The 21319-nt window shown below is 36.5% G+C and overlaps 1 protein-coding gene across 1 annotated transcript in view; it reads left to right on the top strand.

The window, feature by feature from the left end:
• The window catches only part of GRIA3 (glutamate ionotropic receptor AMPA type subunit 3), a 373784-nt gene that overhangs the window by 286516 nt on the left and 65949 nt on the right, over positions 1-21319 (top strand). The window contains exons 11-12 of the mRNA XM_079764724.1: positions 5410-5786; positions 20480-20678. Of these exons, the coding sequence (XP_079620850.1) occupies positions 5410-5786; positions 20480-20678 (576 nt within the window). The remainder of the gene's footprint in view (positions 1-5409; positions 5787-20479; positions 20679-21319) is intronic.

The raw sequence follows: 21319 nt of genomic DNA, 5'->3' as shown, positions 1-21319 counted from the left end.
CCAAAAAAAAGGAAACTACACCATACACAAAAATAAACTCAAAATGGATAAAGGACTTAAACATAAGATGGGAAACCATAAAAATACTAAAGGAATCTACAGGCAGCTAAATGTCAGACATATGCCAAAGCAATTTCTTCACTGATACTGCTCCTAGGGCAATGGAAACTAAGGATAAAATAAACAAATGGGACTACATCAAAATAAAAAGCTTTTGCACAGCAAAAGAAACCATCAACAAAACAACAAGAAAGCCCACTGCATGGGAGAACATATTTGCCAATGTTATCACCGATAAGGGCTTAATCTCCAACATTTACAGGGAACTCATACAACTTAACAAAAGGAAGATAAACAACCCAATCAAAAAATGGGCAACGGACCTAACAGATATTTTTGGAAAGAAGACAGAAGGAAGGCCAAGAGGCATCTGAAAACATGCTCAAAGTCACTAATCATCTGAGAGATGCAAATCAAAACGACAATGAGGTACCATCTCACACCTGTCAGAATGGCTATCATCAACAAATCAACAAACGACAAGTGCTGGCAAGGATGCGGAAAAAAAGGAACCCTCATGCACTGCTGGTGGGAATGCAGACTGGTGCAGCCACTGTGGAGAACAGTATGGAGTTTCCTCAAAAAACTAAAAATGGAACTCCCATTTGACCCAGTGATCCCACTTCTAGGAATATATCCTAAGAAACCAAAAACACCAATTAGAAAGGATATATGCACCCCTATGTTCACAGCAGCACAATTTACAATAGCTAAGATTTGGAAACAGCCTAAGTGCCCATCAGCAGATGAGTGGTAGGGGAGGGTGGGGGAAAGGGGGAGATGATAGATAGATAGATAGATGATAGATAGATAGATAGATAGATAGATATAGGTATAGATATAGATATAGATATAGATATAGATATAGATATAGATATAGATATAGATATAGATATTGATAGATATATACAGATATATACAGATATATACAGATATATATATATCATCTATATACACTGAGTGGCCAGATTATTATGATCTCTGAATGCATAATAATCTGGCCACTCGGGGAGAAACTAAGATGGTGGCATAGGTAAACACCTAAACTGCTGCCTTGCACAACAATTTCAAAACTACAACTAAAAGACAAAATGGACACCATCCAGAACCACAGGAAAGCTGGCTGAGTGGAAATTCTACAACTAGAAGGAAAGAGAAAAGCACATTGAGACTCAGAGGAGCTGCAAAAGGCTGAGGTACGGAGACACATGGGCGTGCAGAGAGGACTGGCAGCTGGCTTTCTCAAGCGGGAGGGAGACAGAAGCTCCTGACTGCGCTGAACTCCAGTTCCAGGCGAGACTCTGGGAACCCAGACTCATTCGGGAAGAAACTGGACTGTCTGGCAGTGGGCAAAACTTGAGGGTGGCTTTCTCTCAGAGGTGCTTGCAGCGATTACCGAGGGACACTGAGACCCAGGGGCCTCATAGGGCAGGGCTGACGGGAATCCAAAGCTGTCTGCTCCACCCTGAGACTCCGCCCCATCCACGCTGAGCACAGAAGCTTTTGTAATTTTGCAAGTCTTGTCTCATATGGGTGTCTCCAGCACAGAAGTTCTCCCAGCGTAGACACAGCTGATCCTCACAGCCAATTGGCCTGGAGGTCAATTCCTCCAAGTGATGCCAACAACAATCAAGACTTAACTACAACAAGGCTGTGCACACAGTCCTCAAACAGGTGCACCAAGAGTGTCCACCTCAGATAGCTGGGGAGGCTGAGCCACTGGGCCCTATAGGACAACTAGCACACAAAGCCACTCTACCAACTCAGTGAAGCAGCAAAAATGCAGAGACAAAGAAACAGATCACAAATTAAAATAATGGAGGAAAGCAAACGACTGGATATAGAGTTCAAAACCACGGTTATAAGGTTTTTCAAGAGTTTCCTAGAAAAGGCCAATAAATTTAGCAAGACCATTGAGGATATGAAAAAGGACCAACTAGAAATTAAACATACACTGACTGAAATAAAAAATATTATACAGAGACCTAACAGCAGACTGGAGGACCGCAAGAATCAAGTCAAAGATTTGAAATACAAAGAAGCAAAAAAAAACACTCAATCAGAAAAGCAAAAAGCAAAAAGAATCCAAAAATTTGAAGATAGTGTAAGGAGCCTCTGGGACAACCTCAAGCGTACCAACATCCGAATTATGGGGGTGCCAGAAGAAGAGAGAGAGCAAGATACTGAAAACCTGTTTGAAGAAATAATGACAGAAAACTTCCCCCACCTGGTGAAAGGAATAGACTTACAAGTCCAGGAAGTGCACAGAACCCCAAACAAAAGGAATCCAAAGAGGACCACACCAAGACACATCATAATTAAAATGCCAAGAGCAAAAGACAAAGAGAGAATATTAAAAGCAGCAAGAGAAAAACAGTTAATTACTTACAAGGGAGCACCCATACGATTGTCAGCTGATTTCTCAACAGAAACTATGCAGGCCAGAAGGGAGTGGCAAGAAATATTCAAAGTGATAAATAGCAAGAACCTACAACCAAGATTACTCTACCCAGCAAAGCTATCATTCAGAATTGAAGGTCAGATAAAGAGCTTTACAGATAAGAAAATGCTAAAGGAGTTCATCAACACCAAACCAGTATTATATGAAATGCTGAATGGTATTCTTTAAGAAGAGGAAGAAGAAGAAAAAGGTAAAGATAAAAATTATAAACAACTAATACATATCTATCAACAACTGAATCTAAAAATCAAGTGAATAAAAAATCTGATGAACAGAATAAACTGGCACATATAATAGAATCAGGGGCATAGAAAGGGAGTGGACTGACAATTCTCGGGGGAAAGGGGTGTGGGGGGTGTGGGAAGAGACTGGACAAAAATCGTACACCTATGGATGAGGACAGTGTAGGGGAGGTAAGGGCAGAGGGTGGGTTGGGAACCGGATGGAGGGGAACTATAGGAGGAAAAAAGAGGAACAATTGTAATAATCTAAACAATAAAGATTTATTAAATTTAAAAAAATAATAATAATCTGGCCACTCAGTGTATATTCCTATATAATAAAAGGCTAATATGCAAATTGCTCCCTCGACCAGGAGTTCGACCAGCAGGCAGGCTGGCCAACCACCCATGTCCCCTCCCCTTGGCTAGGCTGGCCGGACCCCACCCATGCATGAATTCATGCACTGGACCTCTAATATATATATATGCTCAGTGGCCAGATTATTATGTGTTCATAGATCATAATAATCTGGCCACTTAGTGTATATATACATATATGGTACTTAACACAGTGCCTCACACAGAGTAAGCACTAAATAAATGTTAGTTGGCTCCTTATTATCTACATTAGTCATGAAATTATTTAAGGAGTGTTTCTTAACCAGGTTGAGTCAACATAAGTAATTCAAGGTAGTAAAACATCATTTCTTGGAAAACAAACTCTATTTCAGATTTCATCATTTTCCCCCCACCTCCCCACTGGTAGGGATATTGAGGTATAACTCTATTTAATACAGAATAGATGATCATCAAAATTGGTGTTTTCACTTCATATCTGATATACCATCCAAAAGCCTTTCCTTGGTCAGAAGCATTTTTCTAGGTATGCATTTTAAGGCCTGGCTCCAGACTAAAATCTACTACTTTTGTAAAGAAATAATTGTGGATGACAAAAGAAGTGCAGAAAGTCCTAGTGCCTATTTTTATGGAATCAATATAAAAGCATTGCCGGCCTTTACCTGAGGTAATTATGTAGTGCTCTAGTAACACATTATTTTATTGATGTAATACATGTGAGTGCTACACTGATATTTATCATTAGAAATAATGGCTTACTACATAGGGTAATATGTGTTCTAATAACTATTTTACCCTTGTTATTACCCACACAGAATTCTTTCATGTTTGCATATATCATTTTTAATAATAAACAACTTATATTTTAGTCATTTATGGTTTCTTTACTTTAAGATCTGTTGCAATGATAGATACAGAAATAGAAGATTGAGTCACTGCCTTCAAAGAACCTATCTATAATAATAAAAGCATAATATGCTAATTAGACCGCACAGGCGAATGACCTTCTGGACGTCCTTCCAGACGACCTTCTGGATGAAGCCACGGCAGCAGGGGCAGAGGCAGAGGCAGCAGCTGCAGCAGGCGGGGCAAGACAGAGGCGGTTAGGGGCAATCAGGCAGGCAGGTGAGCAGTTAGGGGTGATCAGGCATGCAGAGTGGTTAGGGGCGATCAGGCAGTTAGGGGTGATCAGGTAGGCAGGCCAGTGATTAGGGGCGATCAGGCAGGCAGGCAGGGGGGTTAGGGGCAATCAGGCAGGCAGGCAGGTGAGCGTTTAGGAGCCAGCAGTCCCGGATTGTGAAAGGGATGTCCGACTACTGGTTTAGGCCTGATCCCAGCAGTCAGACATCCCCCAAGGGGTCCCGGATTGCGAAAGGGCACAGGCCGGGCTGAGGGACGCCCCCACCCCCACCCCCTGCCATGCGTGAATTTTGTGCACAGGGCCTCTAGTGTTTTAATAAACATGCTCTTCAAAAATAATTCAAGGATAATAGCAAACACTCAAGTACCATAGTCCTGAGTACTGTAGTCCTGTGTCACTCCTCATGGTGGGGCGGGGCGGGGGAGGCAGATATAACAAGTATGGACTATTATACTCATCCCACAAGAATTTCCAGTCAAATAAGCCAGTCATAGAAAGATAAGTATCACATGATCTCACTTATATGTGGAATATAATAAACAAAATAAACTGATGAACAAAATAGATATAGACATTGAAGCATGCAACATACTGGTGTATTTTAGAGGGAAAGGGGTGGTGGGAAGAGATTAACCAAATAACTTACATTCATATATGCATAACCCATGGACAGACAATGGTACAGTGAAGGCCTTGGAAGGGGGTGGGAGCAGGGTGGAGAGGGTCAATGGGGGGCGGGTGGAGGGGACATCTGTAATACTTTCAACAATAAAGATAAATTAAAAAAATAAAAAGAATTTCCAGTCAAGTGATGGAAATAAAACATAAGAGCATGGAAATTAAAATAAGAAAACAAGTGTTAAACAGTGATATGTCACAAGGGAATATAAGATGAGTTGCAAGGTAGCAAAAAAAAATTTTTTTTTGAGTCAATTACCCTAAGCCAATGTGCCTCAGGACAAAAGGCCAGCCAGTGTCCTTTTCTTAACTTACCATCAATATAAAGTATTTTAGAATCCACTGAATGCTACTACTTTTCTAACCAAAGCACTTACAAATCAATTGCTTGTAGTAATATAAGACTTTATATTTACACCAAACAGGTATATTAAGTGGCAAATGACTGATGAAAATACTGTCTCTAAACTTTTTTTAATTTTTTTTTCTAGAGGGCTGATATAGCTGTTGCTCCACTCACTATAACGCTGGTCCGTGAAGAAGTCATTGATTTCTCAAAGCCATTTATGAGCCTGGGCATCTCCATCATGATAAAGAAGCCTCAGAAATCAAAACCAGGAGTATTCTCATTTCTGGATCCCTTGGCTTATGAAATCTGGATGTGCATTGTCTTCGCTTACATTGGTGTCAGTGTAGTTCTTTTCCTAGTCAGCAGATTCAGCCCTTATGAATGGCACTTGGAAGACAACAATGAAGAACCTCGTGACCCACAAAGTCCTCCTGATCCTCCAAATGAATTTGGGATATTCAACAGTCTTTGGTTTTCCTTGGGTGCCTTTATGCAGCAAGGATGTGATATTTCTCCAAGGTTAGTTTCCATGTCATACCCAATGCCTCCTTGCATTTTAAGGCCATGATCCATTCATGTACATCTCAGGTCCAGATTTCCTTCATTGAACATTTCATCCAATGACAAATTATCATCAAGCCCTTTTGTTTGCTTGCGTCCATGAAGTGAGTGTGTTATTGGTGTGGCTTTGAATGTCTTTCGTGCATTTCTATGGTAGCGTATATTCATATACATTATAGCAAACATTTGAATTCTGGATAAAAGCAACATTGCCAACTCGTACTAATTTTATTCAGGTAAAGCTAATACTAAATCTTTGTTATAGCAAACAGAAATAGTTTCCTCATTGAGTTAAAACATTTTCTCATTTATATAGAGATTGGATCTAGCAAAAATTTGAAAGAAGATATAACTCTTATTTAAAACCCTCTTACCTTCCACTTTCAATGTCCTTACTTTTTTACATTTTGTTCTCACCCTGCTTAGAACTATCCATTTTAGTATCTTACCCAAGTTTTTCTTTATAATAAAAACTATAAAATTTCTTTTTAAAAAAGAGGAAATCTGTGTGACCTTGAATTGGACAAAGAGTTTATAGAACACAAAAAACACAATGCATTTAAAAAATTGATAAACTAAACTTCATCAAAATTCAAGATTTTACATTTCAAAAGACACATTATTCAGAAAATAAAAAGACAAGCCAAGGCTGGGAGAAAATATTAGCAAACTGCACATCTGATAAATGACACATCCTGAATATATGAAGATCTTTTACTATTCAATAAAAACAGAAACAATCCAATTTTTAAAGTGGACAAAACATTTGAATAGACATTTTTCCCAAAGAAGATACACAAATGGTTAATAATCATATGTAAAGATGCTCAACATCATTAGTCATTAGGAAAATGCAAATTAAAATCACAATGAGATGCCTCTACACATCCTCTAAAATTGCTATAATCAAAAGGACAAGAGATGGTGAAGATGTAGAATGACTGTAGCTCTCATCCATTTATAGTGTGAAATGCAAAGTGCTACAGCCAAATTACAAAATGGTTCAGCATTTTCTTGTAGTTAGACATAGACTTAAACTATGACACAGCAATTCCACTCTTATTTACCTAACAGAAAAGAAAACATGTGTCTACATAAAGACCTATACACAGGTGTTCATAGAAGCTTTATTCATAATAGCCAAAAAGTGGAAACAACTCAATGCCCATCAACAAATGCATAGATAATCAAAATGTGGCATATCCATACAATGGAATATTATTCAGCAATTAAAAAAAACAGACTACTGACACATACTACAATGTGGATCAACTTTGAAAATATTATGCTAAATGAAAGAAGCCAGAGACAAAACACCATGTATTATATGAGTCCCATTTATTGAATTACATTTACTAGTATATTGTAATATTCCATTTGTCCACAACAGGCATCTCTATAGAGACATAAAGTACATTAGTGGTTTCCAGGGGGGTTGGAGGAAGCATAGAGAGGCTAATCAGGACCAGAATTAGGGTGAGGCAAGTGAGGCTGAATAGAGAAAGGTCAGGGTCAGATTCAGTTTTTATTTAAAATGTTGGCTTTTGGTTAGTTTTGCATTAATTTTGGTTTTTTTAAAATATTGCATTAAAGTGCTATTTATCTTGATTAGTGATATTTTTGCACCCCCTTTAAATTTTGTGCATGGGACAAATGCCCCACTTGCCTCACCCTAGTCCCAGCCTTGTCAGGATTAATTACAAATGGGTATAAGGGAACTTTGGGGAATAAATGTTCCAAAAAAATTATGGTGATGGTTACACAACTCTAAATTTACTAAAATTACTATTTGTACATTTACAGTGGTGAATTTTATGGCATGCAAATGTTATCTCAGTAAAACTATTGAAAATATTGTGAATGTCCTGGACTCACCCACTTAGTTTAAGCGTTAACTCACCTAAACAAAAATGGTAACTAATTCATAATGATAAAATATCGGAAGCAAATATAGCATCTTTATAATCAGAAAAAATGATTTGCTCTAAAATAAAATGTTGCAGCTTTGGTAAAATTGAACATGTATCCAAATACTGACCAGTATCAATTGCACAAACATTTAGGAATTTTCATTTAGAATATAAGTACTCAGAAAGTCACCTAACCAGGTTTTAATTTTTTATTAAATTTATTGGGGTGACATTTGTTAATAAGATTATATAGTTTTCAAGTATAGATTTCTATAATACATGATCTGTATAGGTTTTTAAAGTATACCTCATTTTGAGATTATTCACTTTGATCACAAAACATTTCAAATGAAGTTTTGCAGTATTAATTCACCTGGTAACCATCTTCAACAGCTTTTCAGCATAACATGTGAGGTAAGCTTCATTTGTAGTCATACTTTTTTGCCACCCTTAATCTGTTTGATCAGATTCTCCAAATTATTTCTCTCTATTTCATTTGTGCTTAGAATGTGTGTCATTCTGTGATATCACCTGGGAGTACATTTGTTTTGCTAGTTGGTTTTCCTATTTTCTTTTTTTAAACGTTCACCTCAAGAAACCATGGTTTCTGAATGATCCCATAATTGAATGATCTTTAACATGGCTGGTAATCTGTGTTGAGACAATGCTAAAGTCATTAAGGCTGGAGATTTTATCGGTTTCTATAAGTGAATTTTCAAAACTAAATTTGTGATATCCCCACTGGAGTGCTGCGTACTACTATGCATACTTACACAGGTCTCTTACAAAGTCATTTTTTAGAAGTATTTATGCATATCGCTTTGTTAAGTGATGGTTTAAAGATGACCTGAAAATGACAAGCTCAACAAATATTTTTATAGCAGAATTTAAGCTGTGGCTCTTGTGAGGCATTGAAATATGTCAAATTTATACTCCACTGGATACTATCATACAGAGCAATGGTTTTCAAATTTCTTAACCATAGCCCTCAGTACGAAATTTTCCATCATGACTCAGTACACATATGTGTATATAACAAAAGTGTCACCAGACATTACCCTTACAGTGTACCATGCACTTTAATGTTTTCTATTCTTTTTTAATGCTGATAGAAACTCAATGGGGCACACAGCCTATGGAATAACACTGGTCTAGAGTAAGAAGTATTATCCTTATTGTTCTTTTGAATAATAAGTTATTACCTTTCTGAGCTCCATACTTTCTACCATATGGGTGATTTCTCCTTCAATACTGCCTTTTTTGCCCTTTGAAAGAAATTATATCTTTAAGTTTCTTTATAAAATGTTATACTTCTTAGCATGTTTATTATATACCAGTAAGGAGGAGACATGTTTCCCCTTGTCTTGAGAGCTCTGTTGGTTATATATTTGTACTCAATTGTATAACGGCAAACCCCACTGAAATGTGCTTCTTTATTAGCGCTTTTAGAAATTCCTTATAATAACATAGTTGCGCTCTAAGGTTCATTGTTGCCTTAATTGCAAACACCAGTATTATACTTTATTTGTTTAATGGCCACACTTGGGATACAAACTCTCCAGTGAGTCCAGAATGTGAGCATGCATTGTACTTTTACTTTTCTCAAAACTGAAGCAATTCAAGGAACTATAAGAGACAGTTTTAAAGTAAAATGATCAAATATTATGACATGAAAAGATGTCAGAGATAAATGAACCCAACTGCTTCCATTTACTGAAGGCACAGGGACAACAACCTTCACTGAACTCTACCGTGTATGACCACTTTACCTGTGTTATCATGTGGATTTTAATCCTCAAAACATTGCCACAGGATAGGCATTATACTTATTTTTAAATTGAAGGAGGTGACGCTCAGGTTAACTTGGCAGGCACACAGCTAACAAACAGCAAAACCAGTATTCAAACCTAACTCCGACTCCAAAACACTTCCATGTCATGCTTCATTTCTTATATCAGAGACAAAGGAACCATACCCAGAGAGATAATGTAATGAACCCAATGTCATAGAGATTTTAAGAGCCAGCAGTATAATTGTTTCCACTATCATATACTACCTACCATTACTGATCTCAAGGTGCATCTCTTATTCCATTTTTTCTTTCATGTTCATGTACCAGAGCTGTTTTCCAGTCCCCCAAACTCTTATGAAACTCTGCCTTTGCCCTTGTTGTTAAAGAAACTAGGCAATGAGTGTTTAAAATGCTGCTGAGCATGTGTTCATTCAAAGTAAAAGACTAGGAAATCAGCAATAAGATATCATGAGGAAAACTGAGCATCATTCTATTTACATCAAACAAAGCTATTGAAAGTAACCTGGAAACTTAGTTTAGTCAGTATTAGGCTTGACATTTTCAACCACCTCATAGGGTGAACAATTCAGCTGGAGTCTGAATCACCTTTAGAAATGGTAACCAATGTAATAAGCTGAGGTTATATCCACACATGAACTAATTTACTGGGGGCGGGGGGAGTCAGTATAGTTAATAATACATTTTATTATTAACTAAGAAATTCTAGTTTCTTATTATTACAGATAACAAGAGCATTGTACATTATTTTGCAATGTTTTTACATCTGAGGATATTCCATTCAACCTCTTCCCCTGAGTGGGTGGGAGAGTGGAGAGATAGATAGTGGCTATATCCAGACTGAGAGAGCAAAATGGTTAAATATGTGGGTGCTGGAAATAGTCTCACTAGATTCACAATCTGCTTAGCAGTTGTGTAACCTGAGGCAGTTCCTCATGTAGGTTCTCAATAAATGTTAGCTATTATCATTTTTAAACTGGCTGCTCTTAACTATCCTACTTTCACAAATACTAATAGTTAATATTGCATTTGAATTTTAGTTCCTAAAACTCTGTAGAAATACAGATGACATGTTAGTCAATGCCAAATAGACTTCTGATGATAAATCACTAACAGCACTCCATCTTGAACACATATAGTGCTTTCCTTAAGGATTACATCAATAGCAAATAGTTTGATTATATTATTCCATGATGTCTTATTGATATTGGTAGGAGGTTGCAATTTTTTTAATCTGAAGTATATTTCATTTGTAAAACTTTGATAGAACTGCTAAGCTGTCCAAAGTCCAAGTCCTTCCAGACAAATGCTCCCCCTGCTGACTTTCTTCAGAGCTGCAGAGACATCTGAGGGCTGGCCAAGTTGGAAGATATGAGGGTTGGGGAAAATATAGCAGATAAAATGGGGAGAACATACTAATTGAACCTGATTGTGGTGTACAGATTTTTCCAAAGGCAGTACTCTCCTATTAAGTTTTCAAGATATCAAATATTTTGAAGAACAGAGAGGAGGATTTGTCCAGGTTAGTTGACACATAGATCCTTCTCTAAAATGAAAAGCATGTACAGAATAATAAAAGACATGAAGGGAATAAAATAAGTGGGGTCAAAGACAACAGGATATTTTTACTCCATTGTAAGCAATATCCTTTCCTTTGCTGATGTATAACCAGTGTCTTCATCAAACTACAAATTCACTTCAAAGCAGTAGTGATGTGGTGATAACTTAATGATACAATAGCAGGATTTTTCTTACAACAATTTCATAACTTTTCTGACTGAAAGCTGTAGTTTTCAGTCTTTGGGAGATGGTTACTTATTCCCATCAGAGAAGACTATAAAAGCCAAAGATTGATTCTGTACATTTTTAAACAATCTGTCATAGACAGAGCATTGAATGGAATGTGGAAATGATGCAGACTTTGAAAGAAAAAAGGGGGGAGAAAGGAATGATAGTTTGTGCAAAAGAGAAGTGGTTTGTAATTCAAGCTCATTATCTTGTAAAGCCAGTAAAGTGCAAATTTCAAAATTTACTTACAAGATGAAGGTTACAGCACATAGATTACTTTTTGTTATTTTTTTGTTTTTATTTTATTTTATTTTTGCCATCACCACTTATCCCCTCTATGTCCTCTTCCACCTCAACCCACCCTCCTCCCCCCACAATCACCATTACTTTTATTATCATTTCATAGGTTATAAAATACACTTCACTATTAACTAAGAAACTGTAGTTTCTTGTGATTATAGATAACAACAACATTGTATATTATTTTGCTTTATTTTTATGTCTGTTTTTCTCTTGTTGCTAATTTACTTTCATTAACTTCACACCTCTTACATTTCTTCAAAAGGTATGATTTGCTCTTTAAAATGCATTTTTATAAATACTAAATGTTCAGTATTATACAGTCATTTCATTATGCTAACCTCAAAATCTGTCTTGTGCAACAAAAATTGGGGTAGTAATACTTACATCAGAAAAAAATAGACTTTAAAACGAAGGCCATAGTAAGAGACAAAGAAGTACACTTTATAATGATAAACGGAGCAATGCAGCAAGAGGATACAAGCCTTGTAAACATTTATGCACCCAATATAGGAGCACCTAAATATGTAAAGGAAATCTTGATGGACATAAAGGGAAAAATCAAAAGTAATACAGTCATAGAAGGGGATTTTAACACCCCATGGACATTAATGGATAGAGCTTCCAGACAAAAAATCAACAAAGAAACTGCAGCCTAAATGACACACTAGATCAGATGGATTTAACTGATATCTTCAGAGCATTTCAGCCCAAAGCAACAGAATATACATTCTTTTCAAGTGCACATGGAACATTTTCTAGGATAGACCACATGTTAGAACACAAGACAAGTCTCAATAAATTTAAGAAAGTTGAAATCATATCAAGCATCTTTTCTGACCAGATTGGTATGAAACTAGAAATCAATCACAAGAAAAAAAACTGAAAAACACACAAAGACATGAAGGCTAAATAAAATGTTACTAAATAATGAATGGTTTAACAATGAGATCAAGGAAGAAATCAAAAGCTACCTTGAAACAAATGAAAATGAGAACACAGCAACCCAAAATTGAAAGCAGTGAAACCCAAAAATGAAAGCAGTCCTAAAAGGGAAATTCACAGCATTTTAGGCCTATCTCAAGAAATAAGAAAAATCTCAAATAAACAATCTAACTTCACACTTAAAGGAACTAGAAAAAGAACAATAAGTAAAGCCCAAGGTAAGTAGAAGAAATAAAATAATAAAGATTAGAGCAGAAATAAACAAAATAGAGTCTAAAATTACAATACAAACAATCAGTGAAACCAAGACCTGGTTCTTTGAAAAGATAAACAAGATTGATGAACCTTTAGCCAGACTCATCAAGAAACAAAGAGAGAGGACCCAAATAAATAGAATCAGAAATGAAAGATGAGAAGTAACAAGTGACACCACAGAAATACAAAGGATTGAAGAAAACATTATGAACAACTATATGCTAGCAAATTGGACAATCTGGGCAAAATAGATAAAATCCAAGAAACATACAATCTTCTAAAACTGAATAAGGAAGAATCAGATAATTTGAATAGACAGATTACAACTAATGAAATTGAAGATGTAAAAAAAAAAAAAGGTCCTAGACCAGATGACTTCACAGGTGAGTTTTATCAAATATTTAAAGAACAATTAACATCTATCCTTCTCAAACTATTCCAAAATGTTTAAGAGGAGGGAAGACTCCCAAGCTCATTTTACAAGGCCAGCATTATCCTAATTCCAAAACTAAATAAAGACATGACAAAGAAAGAAAATTATAAGCCAATATCCCTGAAGAACATAGATGCTAAAATCTTCAACAATTAGCAAATCTGGATCGAGCAATATATAAAGAAAGTTATACACCATGATCAAGTGGGATTTATTTGGGGGATGCAAGGTTGGTATAATGTCTACAAATCAATAAACATGATACACCACATCAACAAAATGAAAGATAAAAATCATATCAATAGATGCAGAAAAAGCATAATCCAGCATCCATTTATGATTTTTTTTAAATCTCAGCAAAGTAGAAATGGAACATACCTCAACGTAATAAAGGCCATATATGACAAACCCACAGCCAACATCATACTCAAGGGGCAAAAACTAAAAGCGTTTCCCTTAAGATTGGGGACAAGACAGGGATGCCCACTTTCATCACTCTTATTCAACATGGTACTGGAATCCTAGCACAGCAGTCAGACTAAAAGAACAAATAAAAGGCATCCAAATTGGAAAGGAAGAAGTAAAACTGTAATTATTTGCAGATGACATGAGAGTATAGACAGCCCTAATAATTCCACCAAAAAAAAACTATTAGAACTGATAGATGAATTCAGTAAAGTAGCAGGACACAAAATAAATATCCAGAAATCAGTTGCATTTTTTTACACCAATAATGAACTGTCAGAAAGGGAAACTAAGAAAACAATCCCATTTATACTTGTTTCAAAAGTAAAATAAAATACTTAGGAATAAATTTAACCAAGAATGTAAAAGACCTATACTTGGAAAATTGCAAGACACCAAAGAAAGAAACCGAAGAAGATACAAATAAATTGGAGTATACTCCATGTTCATGGATAGAAAAAATTAACATCATTAAAATGTCCATAGTACCCAAAGCAATCTATAGATTCAATTCCTATCAAAATACCAGTGGTGTTTGTCACAGAACTATAACAAATATTGCAAAAATTTATATGGAATCACCCTGAATAGCTACAACATCTTAAGAAAAAAGAAGTTAGAGGAATCATGCTACCTGACATCAAACTTTACTACAAAGTCATAGTAATCAAAACAGCATGGTGCTGGTATAAAAACATACATACTGAACAATGGAACAGAATAGAGAGTTTAGAAATAAACCCACACTTTTATGGTCAATATTTGACAAAGGAGACAAAAACATACAATGGGATAAAGGTAGTCTATTCAATAAATGGTGTCAAAAAAATTGGACAGACGTGCAAAAGAATGAAACTGGACCACATTCTTACACCATACATAAGGATAAACTCTAAATGGATTAAAGACTTAAATGTTAGGCTCAAAATCATAAAAATTTTAGAAAAAACATAGGCAGTAAAATATCAGACATTTCTTGTAGTAATATTTTTTTCTGAGATATCTCTTTGGGCAAGGGAAACAAAAGAAAAAGTAAACAAATGGGACTACATCAAACTAAAATGGCTATCATCAACAAATCAACAAGTGCTGGCAAGGATATAGAGAACCCTCGAATACTGTTGGTGGGAAAGCAAATCGGTGCAGCCACTGGGGAAAGCAGTATGGAGTTACCTCAAAAAATTAAAAATGGAACTGCCTTATGACCCAGGGATTCCATTTATGGGAATATATTTGAAGAACACTAAAACATTCATTTGAAAGAATATATGCATCCCTATGTTTAGTGCAGCATTATTTACAATAGCCAAGATTTGGAAGCAGCCCAAGTGTCCATCAGTAGTTGAGTGGACAAAAAAGCTATGGTACATTTACATAATGGAATACTACTCAGCCATAAAAATGAAGGAAAATTTACCTTTTGTGACATCATGGGTGGACCAGGAGAGTATTATGCTAAGTGAACTAAGCCAATCAGAGAAAGACAAGTACCTTATGATTTCACTTATATGTGGAATCTAAGGAACAAAATTAACTAACAAACAATATAGAAACAGACTCATACATATAGAGAACAAACTGACAGTTGTCAGAGGAGATGGGGGTTAGGGAAACTGGGTTAAAAAGGTAAATGGATTAAGCAAAGAATAAAACTCATAAACACAGACAACAGTATGGTGATTACAAGAGAGAAAGTGGGGTGGTGGGAGTTAGAAGAGGGTAAAAGGGGAATATATGATGATGGAAGGAGAGTTGACTTGGGGTGGTAAGCACACAATACAATATACAATAGAATTGCACACCTGAAACCTATACAATTTTATTAACCAGTGTCACCTCAATAAATTCAATTAAAATTTTTAAAGTTATTTGAAATGAATGTTAAATATTTTGAAGCTGCATTATGGAGGGGAAGATACTGGAAAATTACATGTCTTTTTACTCAACTGTAAAGTCATGTCTTACTTTAATAGATCTTTTAAAATATGTGATGGGGCTGACCCATCAGTCACTTTTTATATAGCTTCTATGTGAAATGTGGATTTAAATTGCCATAGTTTCACTAATGAGAAAAAGGATACATAAAAATTCTTATAGAGTTACTTCCCCATGAGTTCCACTGCACCTTTTCTCAGTGAAAGGATTTAGTCATCCATACCATACAAGGAAAGAAAGTGGTAGAAATTTCACCAATACTCTTGTCAAAGCTACTATTGTCTTGAGGGGGAAATATTGAATCAAGCTTGAGCATTTAACACTGATTGATTCTAAGAAAGCTCCTTTTTCCATCCATGTTTATGCTTGTGTATATTATTATACCATTTCTATGTGGATATTTACCAAAATTCTTCAAACTTACAAGTATAGCAGTAGTTCTCAACCTTTCTAATGCCGCGACCCTCTAATACAGTTCCTCATGTTGTGGTGACCCCAAACCATAAAATTATTTTTGTTGCTACTTCATAACTGTAATTTTGCTACTGTTAATGAATCGTAATGTAAATATCTGTGTTTTCCGATGGTCTTAGGCTCTACAGCAGCGGTTCTCAACCTGTGGGTCGCGACCCACAGGTTGAGAACCACTAGCAGGTTCATTAACAGTAGCAAAATTACAGTTATGAAGTAGCAACAAAAATAATTTTATGGTTTGGGGTCACCACAACATGAGGAACTGTATTAGAGGGTCTCGGCATTAGAAAGGTTGAGAACCACTGGTCTAGAGGAACACTGTTCTGGAGTAAATAGCAGGTTTTATTTTTAGCAGACACCTCTCTTCTGCTGCTGGAACACACCAATTGTATCTTCATCCTCCATTTCCAACTGTGCAGGTGTGTCTGTTTCATTGATTAGCTACCCTGTAATTGCCCAAGTCAATAGCCATGTAGACAAGAGGCCACAAAAATGATCATTTTGCATCTGCATTTTCAGTCATGCCAATAGCCAATATCAGGTAAGTCACACTGATCAAGTAAATTATTGTGAGTCAGCTATTAAGGGGGCCAAAATAGCCAGATTATGATGTGCAGGCCTAATTTTAGATCATACAGACACAGCCATAGTCAATTAGCCTCAATAGAATGGCACAAGTGTAATTTCCATAAATTACCATATTCTCCACATTTCAAGTAAACATGCATAAAAAACTATTAGTATTTGCAGCAGCAGAACATACCCCTTTCCATACCAAACCATGAGTCTGGAAATACTTCAAAATCAGTTTTCTCCTTGGTCTCAGTAAGACCCCATCATTCCAAATTAGAATGATGTTTACAGTTTCATTCTAAATAAACAACAAATAATAAGCAATAATCCAAACATGTTTGGTTTTCCTGCAATTATATTTCTCAGTGTTTGTAGAAAACTTGCATCTTCTATAATTTGCACACCATTCTGGATTTTCTCATATAAAATATGAGTATTTTGTACTACAAAAATTTGGGCCTTTCTTTCCTATTGTGTAAGTATAGATTATTTCCTATTTCTCCTCTCTGTGACTCAATTTCTTTATGTGTAAAATACCACTATAATCTTACCTGTAAAGCAGTACCTAACTGTAAGGATAGAGGATTAAAAGAGTTGACACCTGTAAAGCAATTAAAACAGAGTCTGTCACATAGGAAGTGTTCAATAAGTGTTAATTATTATTGTTATTTTTATTACCTTATTACTACAGATGCTTTGGAGCATTAATCTTTTATACATTAAATTATTTCCAGAGTCAGATCAGTCAAGAATAAATTAAATGTATACAGCAACAATGAAGAAAGACTGTGAACGGTCCAAATTCATAATTAAAATACTTTATAAACTTTTAGGCTTTGGAAGTGAGACATATTCTCACTCACCCAGATGTTTTCACATCTTTTGATTAAAAGTAAAATATTCCCAATTGAAATCTTAAGAGAGTACAACTATTAGTTAGAAAAATGTGTGGCAAAGCGAATTTTCACATCCGAAAAGCTAAATGTGATTATGTTCAGAAATTTTAAAAAAAAAAAAGGGCTGTTTAAGGCATCCAAGAACAAATAGGAATTACAGACTTTTAAAGATCAAGTAGTTTTGTTACAGTTAATAAATAAAGAACACTATCAAAACACCAAAATTATTTTATCAGAGTATAAAAATCTTTAAAAAAAACCTGAATTTTCCAGAGGCTAATAAAAGGTTATCTTGGGACACAGAAATTCAAATTTCCTTCAAAGTGGTAAAATGCAAGTACAAACAAAGAAGAACTTGATTTGCCAGCTTTCAGCCCAGAACTGCCCTCTTCCCACAGAGCCTGGAGATGTGCCAGGCTCCTACACCTATTCTTGACTTTATGACAGAGGGTGTTCTTTTCCTGTGAGCTTTTCTGGGCATGAGAGAACATATCCTAACCAGGATGAAGCTCTGCCACAGAGCAGAACTATCCTAAGGATAATATGGCAATGTTTTATAAAATCTATCAGCCAGATTTTAATTTCTGCGGACAAAGCCAGCCTTCAGCACATTGTGAAGGAGATGGAGTTTCCTCAGTACAAGCCATTACCCATCACTGAGCATAACTTCCCACAGACCCTGGCCCTGAGTAGCATTCATGGTGTAGGTCTATGACTCGCAATCCTGGCTGCAGCAGAGCTTTATAACAATACTGCTGCTTAGGTGCAACCCCCAGGGATTCTGATTTAATTGGTCTGGGGTGGAGTCTAGGCATGTTTTTTTGTTCTTTTGCTTTATTTTATCTCTAGCTCCCCAGATGATATTCTTGTGCAGGCAGAGTTAAGAATCACTGATGTAGAAGAACAATATTTCTCATTTGAGTCTGCAGACCACTGCAATCACCAGTGATGCTTAAGGGATGGGGGAATGGGTGGAAAAGGTGAAGAGGATTAAAAATTACAAACTGCCAGTTACAAAATTAGTCATAGGAAAGTAAAGTACAGCATAGATAAGATAATCAATAATATTATAGTAACTATGTATGGTGTCAGATGGGTACTAGACTTATCATAATGATCACTTCACAAGGTATATAAATGTCTAATCTCTATCCTGTACACCTGAAACTAATACAATACTGTATGTCAACTCTAACTGAAAAATAATTTTTTTAAAGTGAAGATTCTTGAGTACTCAGATATTCTGAATCTTCATTTTAACAAACACCCCAGGTTACATTTAAAAACAAAATTTTCCCTTATTAAAACTTACCCATCTTCTGTCCCATTTTCTACTAATTGGTTAGACTAATCCAAAATAATGTGATAAGTGCTGTTGAAGTTAAGTGCTACTTTTTTATTTTTCAATTACATTTGACATTCAATATTATATTAATTTCAGGTATGCAGCATAGTGGTTAGACATTTATATAACGTAAAAAGTGATCCCCCAATAAGTCTAGTGTTCTCTTGACACCATCCATACAAAATTATTACAATATTATAGACTAATAGACTAGAGGCCCGGTGCATGAAAATTCATGCACTCGGGGGGGGGGGTCCCTCAGCCCAGCCTGCCCCCTCTCACAGTCCAGGAGCCCTCAGGGGATTTCCTCCCCAAGCAGGCCTAAGCTGCAGTCTGGCCTCCCTCTGCAGGAGGCGACCGGGATGATCAGGGGAAGTCACCGCCCCCATCACCCCGCCACTGCAGCTGTGTCCGGCCCCTTGCCACGAAGGCTGTCTGCCCTCAGCCCTCGCAGTCTCTGTGGCTTTGTTGGGAAGGACGTCCTGCTGTCTGGTCTAATTAGCGTATTATGCTTTTATTATTATAGATTATTATAGATTACATTTCCTATGCTGTATTTTACCATCCCATGACTATTTTGTAACATTTTGATGAAATCTCCTGAAGAATTTCTGTGGTAGGCCAGTGAGGGTGGTTTTGTTTGGGGTGAGGGGATGAGACAAACCTTATAGTACCTCTCAAATCCTATTGTACAGGTAGTTTCCTACTTCACTTGAGGTGTCTCCGGTGTGCTAAGGCTTAGTCAGTAAAAGAGAAAAGTTTTGATCCCTGGAGCTAAGTTCCTAAGCCCCACTAGCTCCATCTTATGGCTCCTTGCCTCATGGATGACCAACTCCACAAAATGGCCTGTTACCATTAGATTTATTAAACTCAAAGTGAATAATATTTACCAGCACCTATCCATTTCTCTTCAATTATGTAAACGTTTGTGGCTTTTTTTTCCCATGCCATTGCCTCATATCAGTGGTTCTCAACCTTGGCTGCACATTGCAATCACCTGGCAAGCTTTTAAAAAAAATACATATGTCTGGGTCTGATCTCCCAGGTTCTGAGTTAACTGGCCTGGAATGGGCCTTAGCATAAGATTTTTTTAAAAAATCTTAGGTGATTCTACTATGCAGACAAAGCTTAGAGTCACTTGCCTTAAAGGAAACGATACAGTCTTCCACAGGTGTAGGTGGCCCAGCAAAGCTCACAGGAGTAAGAGCCAATAAGTACAATTATTACATGTAAGCTGGAGCTGGTAAAAGAAGATATTTTCCTACAATTAAAAAAAAACACCTACTTTGAACCCATATAGGCCTAAAGAGCATTACGCATGTGTCATTATATGCCATCATAACATGGGTGGTTGTTATTAATGTGCTACTTTTGTTTGATGTGTTAATTCCTTGACATCATCTACTTTCCTCCCTCACCAGCTACACTGAAACCAGTCCTCTTTTCAGAAATAAAGATAAGGATTACTTAAACTGAAATCTGGCCCCTCTGGGTCTGGATTTGTCTTTGTTTCCTTTTGTAGGTCACTCTCTGGGCGCATTGTTGGAGGGGTTTGGTGGTTCTTCACCCTGATCATAATTTCTTCCTATACTGCCAATCTCGCTGCTTTCCTGACTGTGGAGAGGATGGTTTCTCCTATAGAGAGTGCTGAAGACTTAGCTAAGCAGACTGAAATTGCATATGGGACCCTGGACTCTGGATCAACAAAAGAATTTTTCAGAGTAAGTTCTTTACTTTAATTGGGCCTGCTGATTTTTATTGTATCATCTTCTCACAAAGGCAAATTCACAGTGCTTTTAAGGGAGGGTTAGGAAAGAGTGGGAATGTTATCAAGGCAGAGACTCCTTGGTTGCTGACTTAATTCAATGTCCTTTAGAACTAAGACTTGTTTGTGACGTAAGTGGCATGCCAAGAGCTCTAAGCTTGAACTGCCAGGTTTGAATCTCAACCCTGCCACAAAGTGATTGTTTGTCCTTGGGCAAGTCATTCAACTTCTGTCAGCCTCAGTTCCTTTCCTTGAATAATGAGAGTATTGAACTAAGTAATATATATTCTCCTTTCTAGCTTTTACAAAAGCAGTAATTTTGTGTCTCAGCAGTTCACAGAAGTTAGGTAATTGACTCTGTCTAGGACTCTGAAGACTGAAGGACTATAAAATTACCTATTCTTTTTTATACATTGGTTTTCTATTGAAATGTATTACAGTTGTTTCAAGTATTCATGGACATGTTGATAATTCAATTTTCAGGGAAGCTAATAATTGTTTTTAAATTTCATGAGAAGACTTATTTTCCCCTCTAACTCCTTCCCTGGAGGCCAACTCTTGGTGAGGAAATAGTAAATTGTTCACTAGAAAGAGTTA

The sequence above is a fragment of the Cnephaeus nilssonii genome (genome assembly GCF_951640355.1).
Source record: "Cnephaeus nilssonii genome assembly, chromosome: X".
Taxonomy (NCBI): Eukaryota; Metazoa; Chordata; class Mammalia; order Chiroptera; family Vespertilionidae; genus Cnephaeus; species Cnephaeus nilssonii.
This window is presented reverse-complemented; position numbering and strand designations above follow the sequence as displayed.